This window comes from Hemiscyllium ocellatum, chromosome 36 (genome assembly GCF_020745735.1).
Source record: "Hemiscyllium ocellatum isolate sHemOce1 chromosome 36, sHemOce1.pat.X.cur, whole genome shotgun sequence".
NCBI lineage: Eukaryota > Metazoa > Chordata > Chondrichthyes > Orectolobiformes > Hemiscylliidae > Hemiscyllium > Hemiscyllium ocellatum.
Genome location: NC_083436.1, coordinates 19,679,016 through 19,700,042, shown reverse-complemented (window position 1 = coordinate 19,700,042; position 21,027 = coordinate 19,679,016). Strand labels below are relative to the sequence as shown.

At 37.6% G+C, this 21,027-nt stretch overlaps 1 protein-coding gene across 1 annotated transcript in view; it reads left to right on the top strand.

The window, feature by feature from the left end:
- Positions 1-21,027, top strand: part of naa15a (N-alpha-acetyltransferase 15, NatA auxiliary subunit a) — a 98,494-nt gene that overhangs the window by 59,854 nt on the left and 17,613 nt on the right. The window contains exons 6-16 of the mRNA XM_060851777.1: positions 3,931-4,084; positions 4,698-4,817; positions 5,850-5,945; positions 10,811-10,917; positions 11,007-11,079; positions 12,673-12,842; positions 13,223-13,375; positions 13,841-13,969; positions 16,207-16,420; positions 16,545-16,738; positions 17,550-17,658. Of these exons, the coding sequence (XP_060707760.1) occupies positions 3,931-4,084; positions 4,698-4,817; positions 5,850-5,945; positions 10,811-10,917; positions 11,007-11,079; positions 12,673-12,842; positions 13,223-13,375; positions 13,841-13,969; positions 16,207-16,420; positions 16,545-16,738; positions 17,550-17,658 (1,519 nt within the window). The remainder of the gene's footprint in view (positions 1-3,930; positions 4,085-4,697; positions 4,818-5,849; positions 5,946-10,810; positions 10,918-11,006; positions 11,080-12,672; positions 12,843-13,222; positions 13,376-13,840; positions 13,970-16,206; positions 16,421-16,544; positions 16,739-17,549; positions 17,659-21,027) is intronic.

The window sequence follows — 21,027 nt, the reverse complement described above, 5'->3', positions numbered from 1 at the left end:
CTCTCCCTTCCATATTAGTTTTGACCATCGCATACTACTAGTTAACCTCTTGTGTGGACTTTTGTCCCATCCCTGTTAATATTTGTGTCCCAGAACTGAGCCTCCGGAATCAGAATTCCTGTGTCCTTTCTCCAGTCACACATTAATCTGCGTTAGCTTACTGTTTGTATGTAAACTAGTACATGATACAGAATAAATTCAATTATCCAAAGGACATGGGCAAGGAGTATTTTGTTCAGTTAATTGAATGCCAGATAACATTATTAGCCAAGCATCAGAACTGTGCAATCTTGTTTGGATAATCTGAAATTTGGTTAATCGAATGCTGGATAATCTAGGTTACTCGGTATTTGCGTTATCCAGAAATTGTCATCTTGGAAAAATATTCTTTAACCTCTGTAGTTGCTGAAATTGATTGATTTTTTTTACATTTATTTCCAACATTGACCATGACCTGAGGCTGTTTCACTTCCCCTACCAAAACATTCTGCAACCATTCAGTGATGTATATCTACACAGATCAGGGAAGGCAATACAGATTGCTGAGCTAATGTTGATCGTTGTTGGAATACTTGTCTAAGTTATCAAATGCACTATTAGGCTTGGATTTGTAAACTTTTCAGTGCAATCATTTATGCACTGTCTACATAGTGAAGACAGATTGGAAGTAAACACTTAAGGCCATTTCTAAACTTCGTATGGAATCAAATCAGCTTTTGACCTATCTTTCGGTGTCTCCATGTAGTGGAAAAGACAAGACAGAAGCGTTAACAAACACCTTTAACCTGAAGTTGCCAATGGACGATGCATTTTCACATCTCCTGCATTTATCAGCACCATAGATGCTAGTCTTCAATCCAATTTGATTTATTATACATGACATCGAGAAACACCTGAAACACTGGATACAGCCATAGAATAAAGACTATGAAGCTTGACAGCAACCTAGCTGTAGTAATTTGCTTGAGACCTAGCTAACTGGGCCACTAAAGCTTCAGAACTGGGATGTTTTGAAAGTGGAAAATTTGCTCTTTAAAAAAAAACGCAGCAAATCCAACCTGATATTAAAACTGCCTTGAACCAGGTTTGTGGAGGGTGTCATAGCAAACTCAGGACATTGCTGCAGGAGTTCCTCATGGTGATGTTATAACTTTTATGCATCTTCAGATGCCTGATCATAGCCTTCCCTCCTTAAGGTTAGAAGTTGCAGTGTTCACTGATAATTGCACGACATTGGCTAGAATTAATGATTCCTCAGATGCACCAATACCTGATGGCATTCAGGTTTCGCCAATAAACATAATAATATGTGCCACAAGTGTCAGCCAAAGACCATCTACGACAGGAATTTTCCGTCTCTCCTTGATGTTTGACAGCATTACAGTTTTTAAATTTATTGATCACAAAGCTGACTGGACCAGCTGTTTGAATGCTATGGCAATAATAGGTCAGATGCTATTTTGTAATGAGTAACTTCCATTCTAAATTCCGAAAGTGTGATGAACTAATTTCCTCTTGTCTGGAATGGTGCAGTAGCAGGCACTCTCTCGGACAAAGCAGTTTACCTGATTGATTCACCCCCAACCTCTTCCCAGCTGTCCTAGTTAAGAGATATGAGCAGTAGCACTGCACCACAAGAATCTCAACAGTGAGTAGATATTTTGTAATCAGCCTGTTCAGTTATGTTATTACACGCCTCAAGCACTGGTGTGACTTGAATCGAAGCCTTTAGAGTTAGGGGCACTGCCATTGCACCACAAAACCCATGTGTATGCCTCAAATGAAAGATTATGACCGGGTGAGGAGGGTTAATCTTTTCAAAAGGGTTCCCTCTTTTTAATGTATTGGCAGCCTACGACACAGTACTTGAATTATTTTTGTCCTGCAGCTGTACCAGTCTTCAATTAGAATGTAGTTTGCTAGATCGAAAGAATGAGTCCAACTGCAAGGTTTTTGTGATTGAAAGAAAGAGAATCTGTTACTTGCCTCAAGGATAAATAATAAAACACAGAACAAATATAGTAGAAGTATAAAATTTAAAAGGAGGAGCCTGTCTAGTGCAAAAAGAGGCATCAAGAACACCTAGTTTTAAAAATCCTTGTGGTCTTTGAGTTGAGGTTTTAATCCCAGATCGTGGTTTGCGAGTTTTGAGAAGATCATAGTATTTCATTCACATCTTTTATCTTGAGCAGTAGTGAAGTTTGTAGATATCCTTGATTTTGTGGATGTTTCTCCAGTTACCACTAGATGCAGCTTTTGGGAGCCCAAGAAAAGTTGAGAAGAAAGAGTGTCTTCCAAATCTGCTGATAATGTCCATTTGCACTCCCCAAAAGCTGTTGCCGGGAATATATTTCACTTATCTGTTCTCATGATCAGCATTTTAGTTTCTTTAAGCAGGATAGTTTGTAGGCACCTGTCATTGCAATTTATTAACTTCCCAAAAGGTCTGAATCAACAAACAGGTACATGAGGTTCACTGCCGTTTTATTGCTTTCCAGCACTTTTGACTTGGAATGAATTTTGTTCATGATTGTTGTTGTGGTTCCGTTCGCCGAGCTGGGAATTTGTGTTGCAGACGTTTCGTCCCCTGTCTAGGTGACATCCTCAGTGCTTGGGAGCCTCATGTGAAGTGCTTCTGTGATCTTTCCTCCAGCGTTTGTAGTTGTTTGAATCTGCCGCTTCCAGTTTTCAGTTCCAGCTGTCCGCTGCAGTGGTCGGTATATTGGGTCCATGTCGATGTGCTTATTGATTGAATCTGTGGATGAGTTCCATGTCTCTAGGAATTCCCTGGCTGTTCTCTTTTTGGCTTGTCCTATAATAGTAGTGTTATACCAGTCGAACTCATGTTGCTTGTCGTCTGAGCGTGTGACTACTAAGGATAGCTGGTCATGTCACCAACTAGCCACGATACGACATGACCACCTATCCTTAGTAGCCACACACTCAGATGACAATCATTAATAATAGACCTAAAAGTTTATAGAAATGGAATTCCAAGTTCTGGAAGTATTTTGAAGCACTCCCAAAATATTTGTCCTGCACTCTGATCTGGTCTTATTAGTGTAGAGGTTAACAAGAAACACTAGCAGGTGTGCTAGGTTCACTGAGAGAAGGAAGTAGGAACATTGGCCTGATACCTAGTGGACATTTGAGCACTTCAAGGAAGCATTGTCTGACCTGAGGGTGGATGTGTGGTGAGTTACAGCTCAAAAAAGTGTACATATTGGGGCATTGTGCTTGATGCTGGGATATGAGATCAGATGCAGAATTCAGTAGTGTTTTGGGGCCTTGGCCAAGAAAATTGGAGCCAAAAAATTGCTCCTGTAGAACCTTTGAAATGTTGGCATCAAGCAGTTTTTTCCTCATCAATCTTTTCTTTAAAGCATAGGTAGTTTTTCCTTCATAAAACTAGGAGATGTAAAATCAAGATTGTGGTTTGTTGATATACAGTTACATTGTGCTTTTGGATTCATGCACCAACTACTTCGACCTTTTTTGGAAAATAAATAATAAATGCATATCGAATTTTACTCCTGTCAATGTACCAATTACATGTCAGAAAATTCTGAAAGTTGTCCATTTTTAGACTTCACATTTGGAGTCCATTGCAAGCCCTGAATTTTAGGTGAGGCACATGGCTTAAGCTCAAGATATGATGAGAAGTGCAATGTGGGAGTTATTGTGAAGATTGTTGTGACTAAATTTTAAGGAATGAAAGAAAGTAAAGGAAACATTAACTTAAGCATTTTGCGATTAAAAATATTTTTATTTCATGCTTTGCAGCAAATTCTTACTAAGTACAGCCATTGCTTTTTTCACAATTCCCTTGTGGTTGGGAGTGGGAGTACATTCTGTTGCTATTTTTTAAGTGTATTTAATTTAAGTATTTCTGAAGGTAAAGGAATTACTGGATCCCTTTTGTTTTCATAGGCTTCTCCCGATAAAATTGATTATGAGTATAGTGAACTGTTACTTTACCAGAATCAAGTACTGCGGGAAGGAGGGATGTATAAGGAGGCTTTGGAGCATCTCGACAATCATGAGAAACAAATTTGTGACAAATTGGCTGTGGAGGAGTGCCAAGGTAGAGCAGATGTTTCTATTTGTCACAACTTGTAAAAATGCTGAAGTTTACATACAGTCTTGTTTTGTAATTTAAATCGTGAGTATTTGAATTAAAATTGATGTATTTAGGTTAAAAACTAATACTGTGTCTTGCTATTTATGCACTTCTGAAGGAATGAGGCTATCTTAGGGTAATTTGCCAAATGGTGACAACAATTAAGTACAGTCAACCATTTTCATAAATTTTAGCTTTTAAAGGCAGTATTTTCTTTCTAATGCAATCAAAAATGTTATGGCATTTTCATCTTTGTGGAAAAAAAATACAAATTCTTAGGAAACTTAATTTTCGTATAATCTTTAAATTTTTAAATATATGAACTCAAAATAGTCTTTTTGAATAACTTGTGTTAGCTACATGATTACCAACTGTATTTTGTCTTCAAAAGTTAATTACAGCAAATAATCTCTAATTACAGTGTATAAGGTTTGTAAGACATGTTTTTCAAAAATTTCAAGGTTCGGAAACAAAAATGAGTGAGCATAATTTTAAAAATAGACCGGCTAATATATTCTGTCCAATGGTAATTTCATACTTGAACATTTAATGTAACATCTAATCTGTTTTAAAACAGGAGAACTAATGTTAAAACTGAACAGACTAAAGGAGGCTGCAGAGGTTTACAGACGATTGCTGGAAAGAAACCCTGAAAACTGGGCCTACTATGAAGGATTAGAAAAGGCACTGAGGCCTGGTGAGTTATATGTGAAAGTGTGGGTTCTTCAGATGTCTAATATAATAGAACGTGGATTTTAAACTGTTGTGCTGTTCTCAAACTACTTCAAAGGCCAGCCAACTGTCCATGCAGGGCTATACCTTGCTGTAAAATGTTGCAGTCTTGATTTTCATTCTGTTTTCCACAAGCAAGTTTCAGATCTTGGCTGAGAAAAGGTGCTGCTGAGTTGTGCTTTTTATAGCGCATGAAGAGAGAGAACCTGAGTTTGAGATGCAAGCTTGCAAGGCCAAACTTTTTGTTTTCTAAATTAACCTTGATGTCATTTTATGAAGTTATAGTGATAAATTCCTGACCGGTAACCTTATTCAGGCTCCACCCTCATTTTTGGAGCCAATACCAAAAGCAAAATTTTAACTAACCTCACAAAGTAAAGAACCATTCTTTTGTCCATCAACTTTTTGTCATTGAAAATGTACTATACCTTGCAGGATTTTCAGATGCTACACCATAACTGAGTATATTAGTGGAATTATCTTGCATGAACTCCTTTCACAGCCCTTTGATAGTTGACAGTCGTGTCTTATGAACAGTTTGCTCGTCTTTGAGGACAGAGGGGAAATCGTCTGAGTTGGTACCTTGAAATGTAATTTGGAACTTAAAATGATTGAATAGAAGAGGAAGGGAAAGTAGATTTAATAGATGTAATTCTCCGCTTGCATTGAAGGGAAAGAGTGGACTGTCGAAGGGTGATTTTTTTTTAAAAGTGGAAAGAAGCGTTAGCTTTCCACTCTGTTCCTCTTGCAGGTTTCATTTTCTTTCCTGTTTTGTTGCATCAGAAATGCAATGGAGCTAAAGTTTCCACAACCAAATACAAGTGCTAGGCCCGATTGTTACACTCCAACTCAACCTGGAACTGGACAGAATTTCTCTCATGGTTCAGCTGCTCAGATAATACTGAACTTTTGAAGAGTCTGTGCCCAACTTTTCACCCAGATTTTATTTACCATCTATCGAAATCTGTTAACTTGTTTTCTCTATTTTGATCTGTAGTCAATGTGGAGGAGAGACTTGATATCTATGAAAATGCTTGGACTAAGTATCCTAAAGGGCTGGTGCCTAGAAGGCTACCTCTTAACTTCTTATCTGGTGAGTGAAATAACATTTTCATTAATCTTTCCATTTTGAAAATGCTACTTCATAACTTAAATTTTAACTGCTGCATATGGACATTTTATGCTTCATTACAATGTTCTTCAGTGGAATAATTGCACTCATTAAATAAAGGCTGCATTACAGTGACACAATCCGTGGTTTGGGTTGTTCCAGAAGGAGCATTGCAGCTTTGAGGGAATTGATGTAGTAAAAATTCAAATTTTACCTTAAGTGAAATGGAGCCCTTGCTGATGTTTATGTGGAATTGTAAGCCCCTGAATAGTTCTCATAAATTCCTTAATTTATTTTGTTTTTTATTCAAGTCCTCAGAATAAGACTTAATTTTAATGCAGTGACCTGTATGATATGCCCTGTATTATATGTCCTACTATCAATTTGATTCTGGCACTTTGCTCAGTTGCTGCTATGTGCTTTTGACTTTCTCTTAATAGCCTGCCTGTATGTTGACTATATTGAGAATTTGGTGATGTATAACCCAGTAGGAAAATAAGGAGCTGCGCTTGGGCTAATTGTTCCAATTTCTTTGGAACAAGAGCAGGTTTCTTGTTAGCTGTCTAGCTTTGTTTGAAGGTTTTGTAAGTGTTTTAATGGTTTAAAACAGATTTGGAATTGTAGAGATAAATTTTGTGGAATATGGCAGCATTTCAAAATTTGTCCTGAAAAAGTTGATTTGGATTGTGCTCAAAAGGAATGGATTGATACACAGGGCGGCCTGAATGTTGTTATAGGAAGCGTTCCAGAACCAGGGACCGGGAGGCTGCCGGGAACGTATATTTCCCATTTAAATGAATGAGTTTGCACCGATACGCAGTTTTGGGCTTCCGCAGTAGGTCTTAGAATGTATCTGTCACAGGTACGGGAGGTTGGGGGGAACTACAGTACACTTAAATTGTCATGAATGAAAGTGGACTAATTTGATCTAGTTCTCACCTTGATTTTGCAGCTTACTTGATCCGATATTTGGGCTGCACATACAGTCTCCTGTTTTCTTTGTTTTTCTTTGGTTGTTTGGATTATGGACCAGCATTTATTTTTCATAAGTAATTACTGTTGGGAATGTAATGGTTAGCTGCTGCCATGAACTGTTTTGGTCCTTGGGGCATTGGTACGTTCTCAGAGTTTGGAAGTGAGTTCCAAGAATTTCACCTCATGACAGTCAAGTTCACAGTTCTGTGTGTCATGGAGGGAGACTTACAGATGAGTAGTGGTCCCGTGCATGAAGATTGTTCCTGTCCTTAAAGATTCATAGAAGCTCTGACAGCAGGCAGTTAACTGCTGCCTTGATGTTTTATCCAGTTTAGGTTTCTAAAAATGGCAGTAGTAATGTTGCCTCTGTCCCATGAATGGGAGCAATGTTGCAACCACATAAATTAAGTTGCAAATTTGAGGGTTTTTCTTTAATTCAAGTTTTTCTAAATTGAATTTTAAAAACAATTTGTGTTTGCTGATATTCATGTGCTCTAGGAGCGAAATTTTAAAAATTTAAATATAGAATGGTACAACCTAACAGAGCTAACAATGAAAATCATAGATCATAGAATCCCTAAAGTGTGGAAACAGGTCATTTAGCCCAGCAATTCCACACCCACCCTCCAAAGAGTATCGCACCCAGATTCATTTGCCGACCCTACTACTCTACGTTCCCCCAGACGAATGCACCTAGCCTTCACATCCCAGAACACTATAGGCAGTTTAGATGACCAGTCCACTTAACTTGTACATCTTAAGACTGTGGGAGGAAGCCAGAGCACGGGGGCAAACCCACGCAGACAGTGGGAGAATGTGCAAACTCCATACAGTTTCCCAAGGTGGGAATCAAACTGAGAGGCGGTAGTGCTAACCACTGCGCCACCGTGCTGCCTCTAATATTGAGTGCAGCAGTAAATAGAGACAGAGCTTTAAAACAAAAAAATTGTTTTAAATTTTTAAAATCTGCTTTACATTGCTCATGGAATAGGATTATTGGCCTCAGTCAACATATTTTTTTTAAAAAAGTCTGCTCACTTGACACTGACTCATGTACTGGATGACTTCTACCTGCCAGATTAGTTATAATTAAATTTTTTTTCCTCTATGTTGATCCATGATCTGTTATTGGTGGTTTTATTTAAGAAGCCTGGCTTTCAAAACTAGATCAAGACAAAATACTGCAGATTCCGGAAAGCTGAAAGAAATGCAGGGAATGCTGGGGAAACTCAGCAAGTCTGGTTGCATTTATAGAGAGAAACGGTTAACGTTTTGAGCTCAGTAAAACTCCCAATACCTTCTGAAGTAGAAAGGAGGTAATCAGAGTTCCCTCCATGTGTTCCTGATTGCTTAGTAATACAGCAGTCCAGAAATTACTGTGTACAAGAAGTGGTCCCTCTGAAATGTGTATGCTGTGCCATTACATGACAGTTTTAAAGAGACAGATTCATTAGTAAGAGAATACCTAACTCTTCAAGGTATCTGAGTAAGAGGCACCATCATTGGGTAAATTTAGGAAGTTTAAAGATTGTATATCTACCCTTTCAATTTTATACATTATTGCGAAGATTTCTAATAGCCCAGAAGATTTGTCAAATTTTTGAAAGCAAAGAATGAATATAATACAGGGAGAAATTGGAGTATCAAAGAAAATTAGCGAGAACTAAATGCAAAACATAAAAACTTTTCCAAGCATATAATATGGAAGAAGTTAACTAAATTAAACTTTGTTCCATACAGTTTTATACTGTGAAATTAATAGGAAACAATACAATATTAGAAACTTTGAACAAGTATTTTGTGTCTATCTTCACAATATCCAAGTTCTGTGAACCTGATGCCAGATAGCTAGAGAAAAAAAGTAATCGGAATAATAATGGGATTAAAGGCTAACAAGTCCACTTCATGTGATGGCCTGCATTGTAGGTACTTAAAGGAAATGACTAAAGAGATACTGGATGCATTTGCCATAACTTTCCATAATTTCCCCAAATCTAAAGTTCCCAGCAGGTTGAAAAATTGCAAGTATGATAACACTATTCAAGGATGGAGAGACAAGAAACTAGACCAGTTGATCTAATTAACAATTTGTCATTAGATTATCTATCATTGGGAAAATGTAATCCAGTGTCAGAGGTTGGAGCAGAACATCATAATACAGGCAAGGGCTTAATGGATTTGCAAAGGAGAAAGTGTTTGTCAAATTTATTAGAGACCTTTACAGATGTAAGAAATGGGTTGGATAAAGGGTAGCCATTAATACTAGCGTGTTTGGAGTTTGAAAAGACAGTTAATAAATTGCCACAAACAGTTATAGAATCAAGTAAAAGTTCATGGTATTGAGGATGAGAGATTAGAATAAATAGATGATTAGTTAACAAACAGCAGAGAGATCTGGAGAAATGGCTTAATTTCAGGTTGCCAAAGTAGCCTGTAAGTGCCACAGGAATTGGGACTGGAGCCTCAACTATTTATGATCAAACTGAATAACCTGAATGAAAGGACAGACTACTGTAGCCACAAATCCTCATGTAAAAATAAATAAAGGAACAGTGACAAAATAGATGGGCCAAACTGCCTGCTTCTCTTACATTTTGTGATTAGAGAGAACTTTGGAGGTCATTTGGATTGTGTTGTATTCTATCTTCATGAGAGGCTTTGGGAAATAATTTAGGAATTTTTCGTAACATTTGATTTGTTCATTGCGAGTTCAATGAGCCTTTGGGTATACTGTGACAGTCATTGCACGTTTGGTCCTGTCCACTAATCTTGAGCTCTGGTAATCGTTAATTGTTGGTAAAAACTCTGCACCATATTCGGTTGTTATGATTGAGTTGCTTTTCTGCACACAATCTCAACATGATATCCTTCCTGGTGTAATGTATCAGCTACTTAGGACCATTAGTGAGACAATGTCTCAGTACTTTGTGTTGTTTTGATCTCATTACTTAAAGATGTAAATGTGCTGGAGGCAGTTCAGAGATGACATAACTGGATTGATAACTACAGTGAATGGGTTGACTTGAGGATAGATTGGACATACCAGGTTTGTTTCCACTAGCATTTCAAAGAGTGAGGGATGACTCAATTAAAGTTGCAATTTGCCTGAATTGTCTTGATAAAGTGGATGTAGAAAGATTTATTCCTCTTCTGGGTCAGTCCAGTACTAGGGGGTCACCTTTGTCTTTTATTTGATGGTTGCACAACTTCGGAACACCCTACCTCTGAATGTGGTGAAAGAGTGTCACGGAATATCTTCATAGAAGAGGTAGATAGATTCTTGTTTGGCGGCAGATTGGAGTTGACTGGGGACAGATGCAATGCAAAATTCAAAACACAGTTGATTAGTCATCATTTTTGTGAATGGTGGAGCAGACATGGTGGCGTGGATGGTATACTTCTATTCCTATTTCAGATGTTTGTATCATGTTAGCTGAGGTTCTTTTATTGCCTTTGTAGTTTGAACCACAAATTTCCACTATTTACTTGAAATGAGCACAAGTTAAAAATGAAAGATGTAGGTTACAGGGTATTAGAACATTGGTGTTATATATGTAGGAGGGTGTTTCTGTCTCCACTGATGCTGCCAGACCTGCTAAGTTTCTCCAGCTTTTTCTGTTTTTAATCCTATCCCTATATTGTCCTTCCCTTCCATTCTACTTATGGAGGATATAGTGAGGTATATTACACTTATTTTAGAGGTTACTATGTTGAGTCATTGAATTGTGTTGCTCTTGGAATGGTCAATGCCTGTATGCTTTTCTGCCCATACAAAAATGTTCTGCAAGTTCTATTTAAAATATTGGTGGTTTATTGTGTTAACAGTTATGTCCAGTAACTAAAATCTGCTGAATTGTTTTTCATCCTGTCAGGGGAAAAATTCCGAGAAGTTTTGGACAAATATTTAAGGATAAATTTCAGCAAAGGTTGTCCTCCCGTGTTTACAACTCTCAAGTCATTATACAATGATAAAGAGAAGGTAATTTCTTTTTTGTATTGGTATCAGCTTTTATATTTTTAACTTTGTTGCAAAGAGAAATCTAAAAAGGTGTCTTTTTATTTCCATAGGTATCGATTCTAGAAGAATTAGTGGTTGGGTATGAAACATCTTTGAAAAGTTGCAATCTCTTTAACCCAAATGGTATGTTTCTATGTTTATACATCCATGACTTGAATTTTGAAACTGCTTCCATTCTTGAACCCATCAAAACGTATATTTTTGGATTTCAGTGTTGGTAAGGCACGATTCATCAACAACTGATGATCTTAAACGCGTATTTAGATTTTAATTATCCAGAACTCCCTTGTCCCATTATCTTGATGTCAAGCCATGTGTCATGACACTCCAGTTGACTCAATATGGAAATATAATGGCCTTCTGTTTTTTTAAACAAGGCCTCCATAGTGTAGAACTGCACCAAAGCCTTACTATTGTGTTTTTTTTTAATACTGGCTTATTTCTGTAGCTTCAAGACCGTTTCCTGTTTTTTCTGTCGAATGTAATAGATTTTGCTCTTCCAGTTTTTTTTCTTGGTTTCTTTCAATTTTAATGGTAAGAAAGCTTAGTCAATTTTTAAAAAATATATATGTTGGGTAAGTAATAGGAAATGCAATGATAGTTGTATCATAAGCATGAAATGCTTACAGGTTGGATACAAGTTAAATCATTTTCAAATGTTTCTGTAATATTGAATGGTATTTCCCAAGTCTGAAATTTGTTTTGGATAGCTACTTGTATGACATTAACAAGAGCATATCACCATGCTTAAGATGCTGAAATAAGTTTATTGAAAGATTTATGTTTTGTCTGAATTAGACGATGCATCCCCTCTATAAGCACAGGCTCCAAATCCCTGATAATTTTGAGACAAATTGTTGAGAGATGAGATTAAGCAATCTCTCAGGAAATGTCTATAGGGTTTTGCTTTATTTAGTCCGTTAAAGCTACTAAGTCTACTAAGATAAATATTAAGTCTCCTGCTATTTATTCAGCCAGCAAGTTTATTTAGAGCCAAGGAGAATTAGTTCCAATACTGTAGCTTGAGTAAAATTAATAAATTTGTTCAGCGTGGATACAGCCAAACTGTACCATTTGGCTGTACCCACGCTGAACAAATTTGAGAGTTGTCTTGATTTGAACGACTACCTTTGGCTTTCAAAAAAAAACTGACATGCTAAAAACCAGAGTGTGTCATGTCATGTAAATAGTAATTATCTTCATTATCTGATTTATTTTTATGAATTGAGACATTTATAGACTAGAATGGAGTTCAGAAACATGAACTTAAAATGGCTGCATTAATCACTTACTGCAAATTGAAGGAAATTCAGGAAACCAATGTAGAATAAGCAAAATGATCTGAATTGAAATTAGCATTTACCTATAGATGTTAAAACCAGTCAGCGAAGTCCGGTGTCAAGAACCTTGTGTCTCTTGTTTTGCATTCAGCAACTAAGGCTCTTGTTCCTGAAATTCTTTCTTTAAACAAAACTATTGCTGCAAGTTTCCTTCCTCCTTTGAAATGTTCCATAACATTTATCTTTTTGTCCAATCTTTTGTTCTCCTACCTTCATATCTTTTATAGCTTATGTCAAACCTGTGAAGAACTTTAGGGCTTTGTGTGGTATTTATATGTTATCTAAATGCAGGTTGTCTTGAATAATTTGGGTTGCATGCTTCCCGAGAAACTATGTAAGATTCCATTTGAATTTAGTTTTCCTCCTCCATTTATAGATGATGGAAACCTAGAACCACCTACCACTAGATTGTGGGTCCAGTACTTTTTAGCCCAACATTATGATAGAATTGGACAACCCTCTCTGGCCTTGGAATACATCAATGCTGCAATTGAAAGTACCCCAACTCTCATAGAATTGTTCCTTGTCAAGGCCAAAATCTACAAGGTAAAATTATAAACGAACGATTGTATTTCTGAAATTTGGAATGTTTCTACTCTTAAGGGTTACAAATTTCTAATGTTCCTAATTTCTTTCTGCTCAGTCAATACCAATCTGGCAATGTAGTTTTAAAAAGAAACGTTGCCTGTGATGCTGGAAGTTTAGATGAAGCAGTTCAAATATGAATGTAGAAATTGTAAATTGCTTTATTATAAAAATGTAATTTAAAAGTTTACTGGATCTGCAATTTATTTGAAATGTAAATGTTTTAAAGCAGATGATGACTTGTTCAATATTAGTAAACTAAACATTTGTGTTTGTGGTTAAACTTGTGCCATTAACCTTATTATTTCCTTTTGTCTAATGAGTTGTTATTTCCCGTGTAGCATGCCGGAAACATAAAGGAAGCTGCCAAATGGATGGATGAGGCTCAAGCCTTAGATACAGCTGACAGATTTATAAATTCCAAATGTGCTAAATATATGCTAAAGGCCAACCTTGTGAAAGAAGCTGAGGACATGTGTTCCAAGTTTACGAGAGTTGGTATCTTCCTTGCTACTTAATTGTACAGTCCCAACAGCTGAATTGAATATAAACTGCACGATAATTTGTATATTAATAGCATGATGTGAATTGATTTTTTTTTAGTTAATTCACTTGTGCATGATTTTATGTTGCTGTTGATATCGATGATTAAAGGTATTAGGGTTTGCTATCTGGAAAAAATAAATTTTAAAAGCATCCTGTAATAAACATTATGTATTTGTAAACAAAATATAGTACAATTCTCAATGCATTTTTTTTAGTTTAGCTTTTTCTTGATTAGTTTAACTGAAGTAGTTAGTAATTAACTCACTAAATAACTCAGCTAAGCTTATCATTCTAGTCATATTTGCTAAATGTCCTTAACAGCAATAATAAGTGACTGAGATAAAGTATAATTTCTACGTTTTGTGTCGCTGCATTTCCAGGTTACATGCTGAGTTGTAACTTTGTTTAATTAGGAAGGAACGGCTGCAGTGGACAATCTGAACGAGATGCAGTGTATGTGGTTCCAGACAGAGTGTGCTCTGGCCTATCAGTCAATGAACAAATATGGAGAATCTCTGAAAAAGTGTCATGAAATAGAGAGGGTAAGTTCAAGGAAACCCAAAATAACTACTTTGCCATTTCAGGAGTAGACGACAAGGAAGGGGGTAAATCAAGTGTCAGATAATTTCAAATAGTGAAGGAAACAAGTCCTGCTCTGATTCCAAATTCCAATTTCAAAAAGTGAACATTTGCTTGTTGGACTGTGCCATGTGTGTAGTATTTTCTGAGCTAAGTTTTCACCTTCATCTTTCCCTATGAATGGGTCAGTGCAGCCAAAGGTTAACTATTAATATAGAATTGTGGTCAGTTACTTACTGAATGCATAGTCCCCACCAGTTAGCCAGCTGGAAAATAAAACTGTTAGTCTGTATACACACTGAACTATTTGTTCAGTTTAATTTCCAAATATTAGTTTACTTATATGTTGAAATATTTTTTAAAATGTGGGCTCTAAACAGATTCGACTGTCTAAATCAAAAGTTACTGAAGCTCTTGTAATTTAAATAAAATAGATCACTTATTGTATTCCTGTTCTGTAAGAAAGGTACAATCCTCTAGATTACTAAATATAACATATATTACTAAAATATAAATGTCATGTAAAATATTCAGCAAGGCATTGATTCTGGGAATACATCATTTATAATTTCTTACTTTGTTTCAGTTAAGACTTAGAGTAGTTCTCAACTCCCAAGTTTTTGGTCTGAAACATTGAAGGTAATTTAGAAGAGATTTACTGGGGAACCTCTTCTGGAGTGGTCAAAAACTAATTCTGTCTAGCAACTACAAGTGTTGGTCACGTACAGAATAATTTAGTCATACAAGACAGGAGTTTTCACCTTTTCAAAGTAGAAGTATGCATTCTAAAATCTCTAAATACAGATATATTTTTGTTAATCCAATTTTTGTTAACCCGGACTCTGCAATTTCTATCCACTGTAAGACATGACCAGTTCCTGATTGAAATAGCTTTTAACCCAATTATACTGATGCTTGCATTGTTAAATTCAAATACGCAGTCATTTATTCTCCTTCGCTAAAAGCTTAGTTAGCACTTCAGACAACATTGTGCTCTCTATTTTAAACTTTAGTCTATTGACTGAAAATACTGTGGTTTGTAAAGCTATCCCAACTCTTCCTAGTAGATGCTGAGTTGATTCTGATTCATAGTAGTATGTATTTCTTTCTTGCTGTTTCTGACTTGGTAGTTTCCTATATGATGATAGCTAACATTCTGGCAAGTGACCATCTGAGTTTCAGCAGTTATGGTTTCTCTGGCTTTAAACTGGAATTTAAAACGTGCTAAATTTATATCATTGCACATGTAAACTTAACCTGTGATCTTTGTGGTAAGTGCATTCAGACAAAGACTGTTTGCTTGGAACTATGTTGAAGCCAGGTGAACAGTTTATCAGGTCCATTGCCTAAAATTAATGGAATGCAAGTTTTCCAAGACACTCAGTTCTTCCTAACCAATTTGGAAATTAAATATTAAATTTTACAAATGAATTCAGTATCTGATATGTAATGTCAAGTAAAATGTCTGTAAATGGATTTTATTCTTGTTCAGCTTTGTGTTTTACATTATAAAACAAAACCTTAAAATGTGCCACAATTTTGTGGGTTGAAACTTTTCTTTCCTCAACTATATCTATATAAGCAAAACTGGTTTCTTGTAGTCATTTGCTTTATTTTGAAACGATATTGTTGGCTATGAAACAGTGGTTTAACTGCTACCTTCAGGTAATTCTAAATGGACTCTTCAGATAGGAAACCCATTGGATTCAGTGAAATTTGGCTTTTGCAGTCCCCCAAACTCTGTCCCCATTAAGATTGATTTCTATTGACTTTCTAGAGGAGAGAACTCTGATATTGTGTAAAATTAACATCGTGCTAAATCCTGTCTGTATTTTGCAGACGGTTGAAGTTGTTCCCAGTAAGTCAATTTATAATTGGTATTGAACATTTACGTTCTGATCTCTGCCCAAATAGCACCAAGGATACTGGCTATTCATAATCAATGAATCTAGTGTCAGGCGTTTAACATCTTTATATTTTATTGTTATTTATTTCATCCTGTTTTGCTATTTTCTAGAAAACTAGTGTTCTTGAAAACTTAATTGTCCAATCCACAGTTCTTATTTGGTAAAATGCTGGATAATGGCATTCTTTAGTATGTTGTATAATGTAGCTTAAAAAAATCCCATGATCCCGATATATCCTTATGCACTTTCTATCTGTAAGATTTTATGCTGATTTGAAGTCTTTTTTTCAATAGCATTTTGCAGAAATTACAGATGACCAATTTGATTTCCACACTTATTGCATGAGGAAAATGACATTGAGGTCTTATGTGGATTTACTTAAACTTGAAGATGTGCTCCGGTGTCATCCATTTTATTTTAAAGCTGCAAAGGTGGCTATTGAGATCTACCTGAAACTTCATGATCATCCTCTAACTGATGAGAACAAAGAATTGGAAGCTGATACAGGTACTCAGTGGCTTCTGGTTAAATAATCTTAGTTTGTTCTTCCTGTTCTGATAAAGATCGCAGTTGTTCTGAACAACACATAGCTTATTTAGTCCACCCCCAAATGATTTTTTTTTCTCTGCAGCAAATCTTTCAGATAAAGAGCTGAAGAAGTTACGAAATAAACAGCGTCGGGCACAGAAGAAGGCGCAGTTGGAGGAAGAGAAGAGAAATGCTGAAAAAGAGAAACAACTAAAAAATCAAAGAAAGAAAAAGGAAGAGGATGAGGAAGAGATTGGTGCACAAAAAGAGGAGCTTGTACCTGAGAAATTAGCAAAAGTATGTTGTCAATATTGGCTTTGCTTCATATGTACCTTTTTTTTACTTGAATTCCATATTGTCAATGTAGACTGTCACATAAGAGTAACCTGTGCATTTGCCCAAACGAATGGCACTGGCTCTATAGATGTATTTTATGAAAATGTATAGGTTGTTTTTTGGCAAATTTGAGTGAGGTCCAGGCTTCAAATCCTCCTTTACTTTGTCTTTTTCCCCATCACCCAAACTGGTCCTTTCTGTAAAAATAATTTTGAGTAATCACATTAAAGATATCATCTGTAATCTCATAGTTAGCTGAAGCAGTTGATTGTTCCTTTTCTCTGTGCTGCATTGTTTGATGCCAACTAGGCCAGCACTATGGTTGCCAAATTGGCATCAGCATTTAGAGATGAGAAATTGGATTAGAGTCTTTTGTCCTAAGTACTGTCTTGTGAACTTAGTGGAAATGAAGATGCTGGAGAGTCAAAGTGTAGCGCTGGAAAAGCACAACAGATCAAGCAGCATCCGAGGAGTAAGAGAGTTCTGTGTCGGGCACTTGCCCTTCATCAGGAATTTCCACCTTAGTGGAAATGCTGTAGTGTGGACTTGAGGATTGATGGGTGTCCTCTTCCCTGGTTGAGAAGGTGATAAAACTAGAGAGTCTAAATTTTCCAGTTGCCAGGAAGAGCGCTGGAGCTTTTGCAGCGGCAGCACCAATGCAGTGTGTCTGGACATTGTTGTAATGTTTCTACATCAGAGCGCAAAGCTAATAACTAACCACAAAGTCATTGAATTTCTCCCCATGCTAAGAAATTTGTTTTCTGTTAAATAGGTGGACAGTCCACTTGAAGAAGCCATTAAATTTCTGACACCCTTGAAAACCTTAGTAAAGAACAAAATTGAAACCCACCTTTTTGCTTTTGAAATCTATTATAGAAAAGGTAAGTAATAGAAAAGCGTATGATGCTCAAGTACTTGTATGTAGACTAATATGGTGTGCTAAGTAAGGTAATTGAGCTACAAGTGAAAATTAGTGTGGAAATATACTGTTGTGCAATAATGCTGTGTTTTAAAAATATTGAAATTAGGTATTTAATGTTCAGGAATGCAAAGTCTTTAGAAATATGAGGAAAGACAAAAGAGAGTTTTCAAAATTTAACCTTCTCTGGGATGTGGCCACCACTAGCGATGCTATTGTTGTCCATGCCTAATTGACCTTGAACTGAATTGCTTGCTGCCTCATTTGACAGCAGTAACGGATCAACCACATTAGTGAAACCAGGTTAAGGTGGCAAGATTTGCTTCTCTAAAAGACATTAGTGAACAAGGTAGGATTTTGCAACAATCAATGGTGGTTTCATGTCCACCATTATTGAAAGTAGCTTTTCATTCCAAGTTCGTTAATAATGTTTAAATTTCACCAGCTACTATCATGGGTTTTGAAAGTAGATAAGCAACAAGCTGGAAGAACACTGCAAACCAGGCAGCATCAGTAGGTGGAGAATTTGACGTTTTAGGTGTAACCCTCCTTCAGGAAATGTTGACTTAGAACATAGAACATAGAAAGATACAGCGCAGTACAGGCCCTTCGGCCCTCGATGTTGCGCCGACCGAATCCTACCTAACCTACACTAGCCCAATAACTTCCAAATGCCTATCCAATGCCCGCTTAAATGACCATGAAGAAGGAGAGTTCACCACTGCTACTGGCAGGGCATTCCATGAACTCTCAACCCGCTGTGTAAAGAATCTACCCCTAACATCTGTCCTATACCTACCACCCCTTAATTTAAAGCTGTGTCCCCTAGTAACACCTGACTCCATTAGCGGTAAAAGGTTCTCAGTGTCGACCCTATCTAAACCCCTAATCATCTTATACACCTCTATCAAATCTCCCCTAAACCTTCTCTTCTCCAATGAGAACAGCCCCAAGTGCCTCAGCCTTTCCTCATAAGATTTTCCTACCATTCCAGGCAACATCCTGGTAAACCTCCTCTGCACTCGTTCCAATGCCTCCACATCCTTCCTATAGTATGGCGACCAAAACTGCACACAATACTCCAGATGAGGCCGCACCAGAGTCTTATACAGTTGCAACATGACCTCAGGACTCCGGAACTCAATTCCTCTACCAATAAAGCCCAGTACACCATATGCCTTCCTCACAGCACTATTTACCTGGGTGGCAACTTTCAGAGATCTGTGTACATGGACACCAAGATCCCTCTGCTCATCCACACTACCAAGTAGCCTACCATTAGCCCAGTAATCCATCTTCTTGTTACTCCTGCCAAAGTGAATGACTTCACACTTAGCTACATTGAATTCCATTTGCCACATTTCTGCCCAGCTCTGCAACTTATCTTTATCCCGCTGTAACCTACCACTTCCTTCCTCACTATCCACAACTCCACCGACTTTTGTGTCATCCGCAAACTTGCTTACCCAGCTTTCAAGCCCTTCCTCTAGATCATTTATAAAGATAACAAAAAGCAATGGTCCCAAAACAGATCCTTGTGGTACACCGCTAGTAACTGCACTCCAAGATGAACATAGTCCATCAACTACTACCCTCTGTCTCCTTCCAGCCAGCCAATTCCTAATCCAAACCTCTAATGTATCCTCAATGCCATACCTCCGTAGTTTTAGCATTAGCCTACCATGGGGAACCTTATCGAACGCCTTACTAAAATCCATATACACAACATCTACTGCTTTACCCTCGTCCACTTCCTTAGTCACCTTCTCAAAGAACTCAATAAGGTTTGTGAGGCACGACCTGCCCTTCACAAAACCATGCTGGCTATCCTTGATCACGTTATTCCTATCCAGGTGTTCATAAATCTTATCCCTTACCATTCTCTCTAAGACTTTGCCCACCACTGAAGTCAGACTCACTGGCCTATAGTTACTAGGGCTATCCCTACTCCCTTTCTTGAACAAGGGGACCACATTCGCTATCCTCCAGTCCTCTGGTACTATTCCTGTTGACAATGACGACATAAAAATGCAGGCCAATGGCTCTGCTATCTCCTCCCTAGCTTCCCATAGGATCCTAGGGTAAATGCCATCAGGCCCAGGAGACTTATCTATTTTCATCCTCTCCAATATTCCCAGAACCTCTTCCCTGCATATTTCCAGGCCATCCATTCTAATCATTTGTGACTCCATATTCACATCAGCAACAGTGTCCTGTTCCTGAGTGAATACTGATGAAAAGTATTGATTTAGTGTCTCTCCAATCTCCTCCGCCTCCACACACAACTTCCCACTACTATCCTTGACTGGACCGATACCTACCCTAGTCATCCTTTTATTCCTGACATACCTATAGAAAGCCTTTGGGTTTTCCCTAATCCTACCAGCTAAAGACTTTTCATGTCCCCTTCTCGCTTCTCTTAGCTCTCTCTTTAGATTCTTCCTGGCTACCTTATAACTCTCTATCAGCCCAACTGAACCTTCACGCCTCATCTTTACATATGCCGCCTTCTTCCCTTTCACAAGGGATTCCAATTCCTTACTAAACCACGGCTGCCTCACAAGGCCCTTTACACCATGCCTGACTGGTACATACTTATCGAGGACACGTAGTAGCTGCTCCTTGAACAATCCCCACATCTCATTAGTGTTCTTCTCTTGAAGCCTGTTTTTCCAATCCACACATCCTAAGTCATGCCTCACTGCATCATAATTTCCCTGCCCCCAGCTATAACTCTTGCCCTGCGGCGCACACTTATCCCTCTCCATCACTAAAGTAAAAGTCACCGAGTTGTGGTCACTGTCCCCGAAGTGCTCACCTACCTCCAAGTCTAACACCTGGCCTGGTTCATTACCTAGAACCAAATCCAGTATAGCCTCACCTCTTGTTGGCCTGTCTACATATTGTGTCAGGAAACCCTCCTGCACACATTGGACAAACACCGACCCAGCACACATTGGACAAACACCGACCCACCCACTTCTCCACCTCCTGAAGCTGCCTGGCTTGCTGTGTTTTTCCAGCGTCCTGCTTATCTACTTTGAATTCCAGCATCTACAATCTCTTTTTTTTTTGTCCAAGTCATGAAGTTTGAAGCCATGTTACCAGTGCATTAATTATGGATCTCAGAAGTCCATTCAGTGACATTATCGTGATGCCACTGAGGTGGCACCATTGAATAAGAAAAATATTTGTGTTGGGAAGGCATGATCATCCGGGAATGAGGACAGAATCCATTTGGTTAGAGTTGAGAAGCAGAATGAGTAGCCAAATGGTCGGACTACTGGGAATAATCACGAGGCCTTGAAATACTAATAGAGATGTGTGCAAA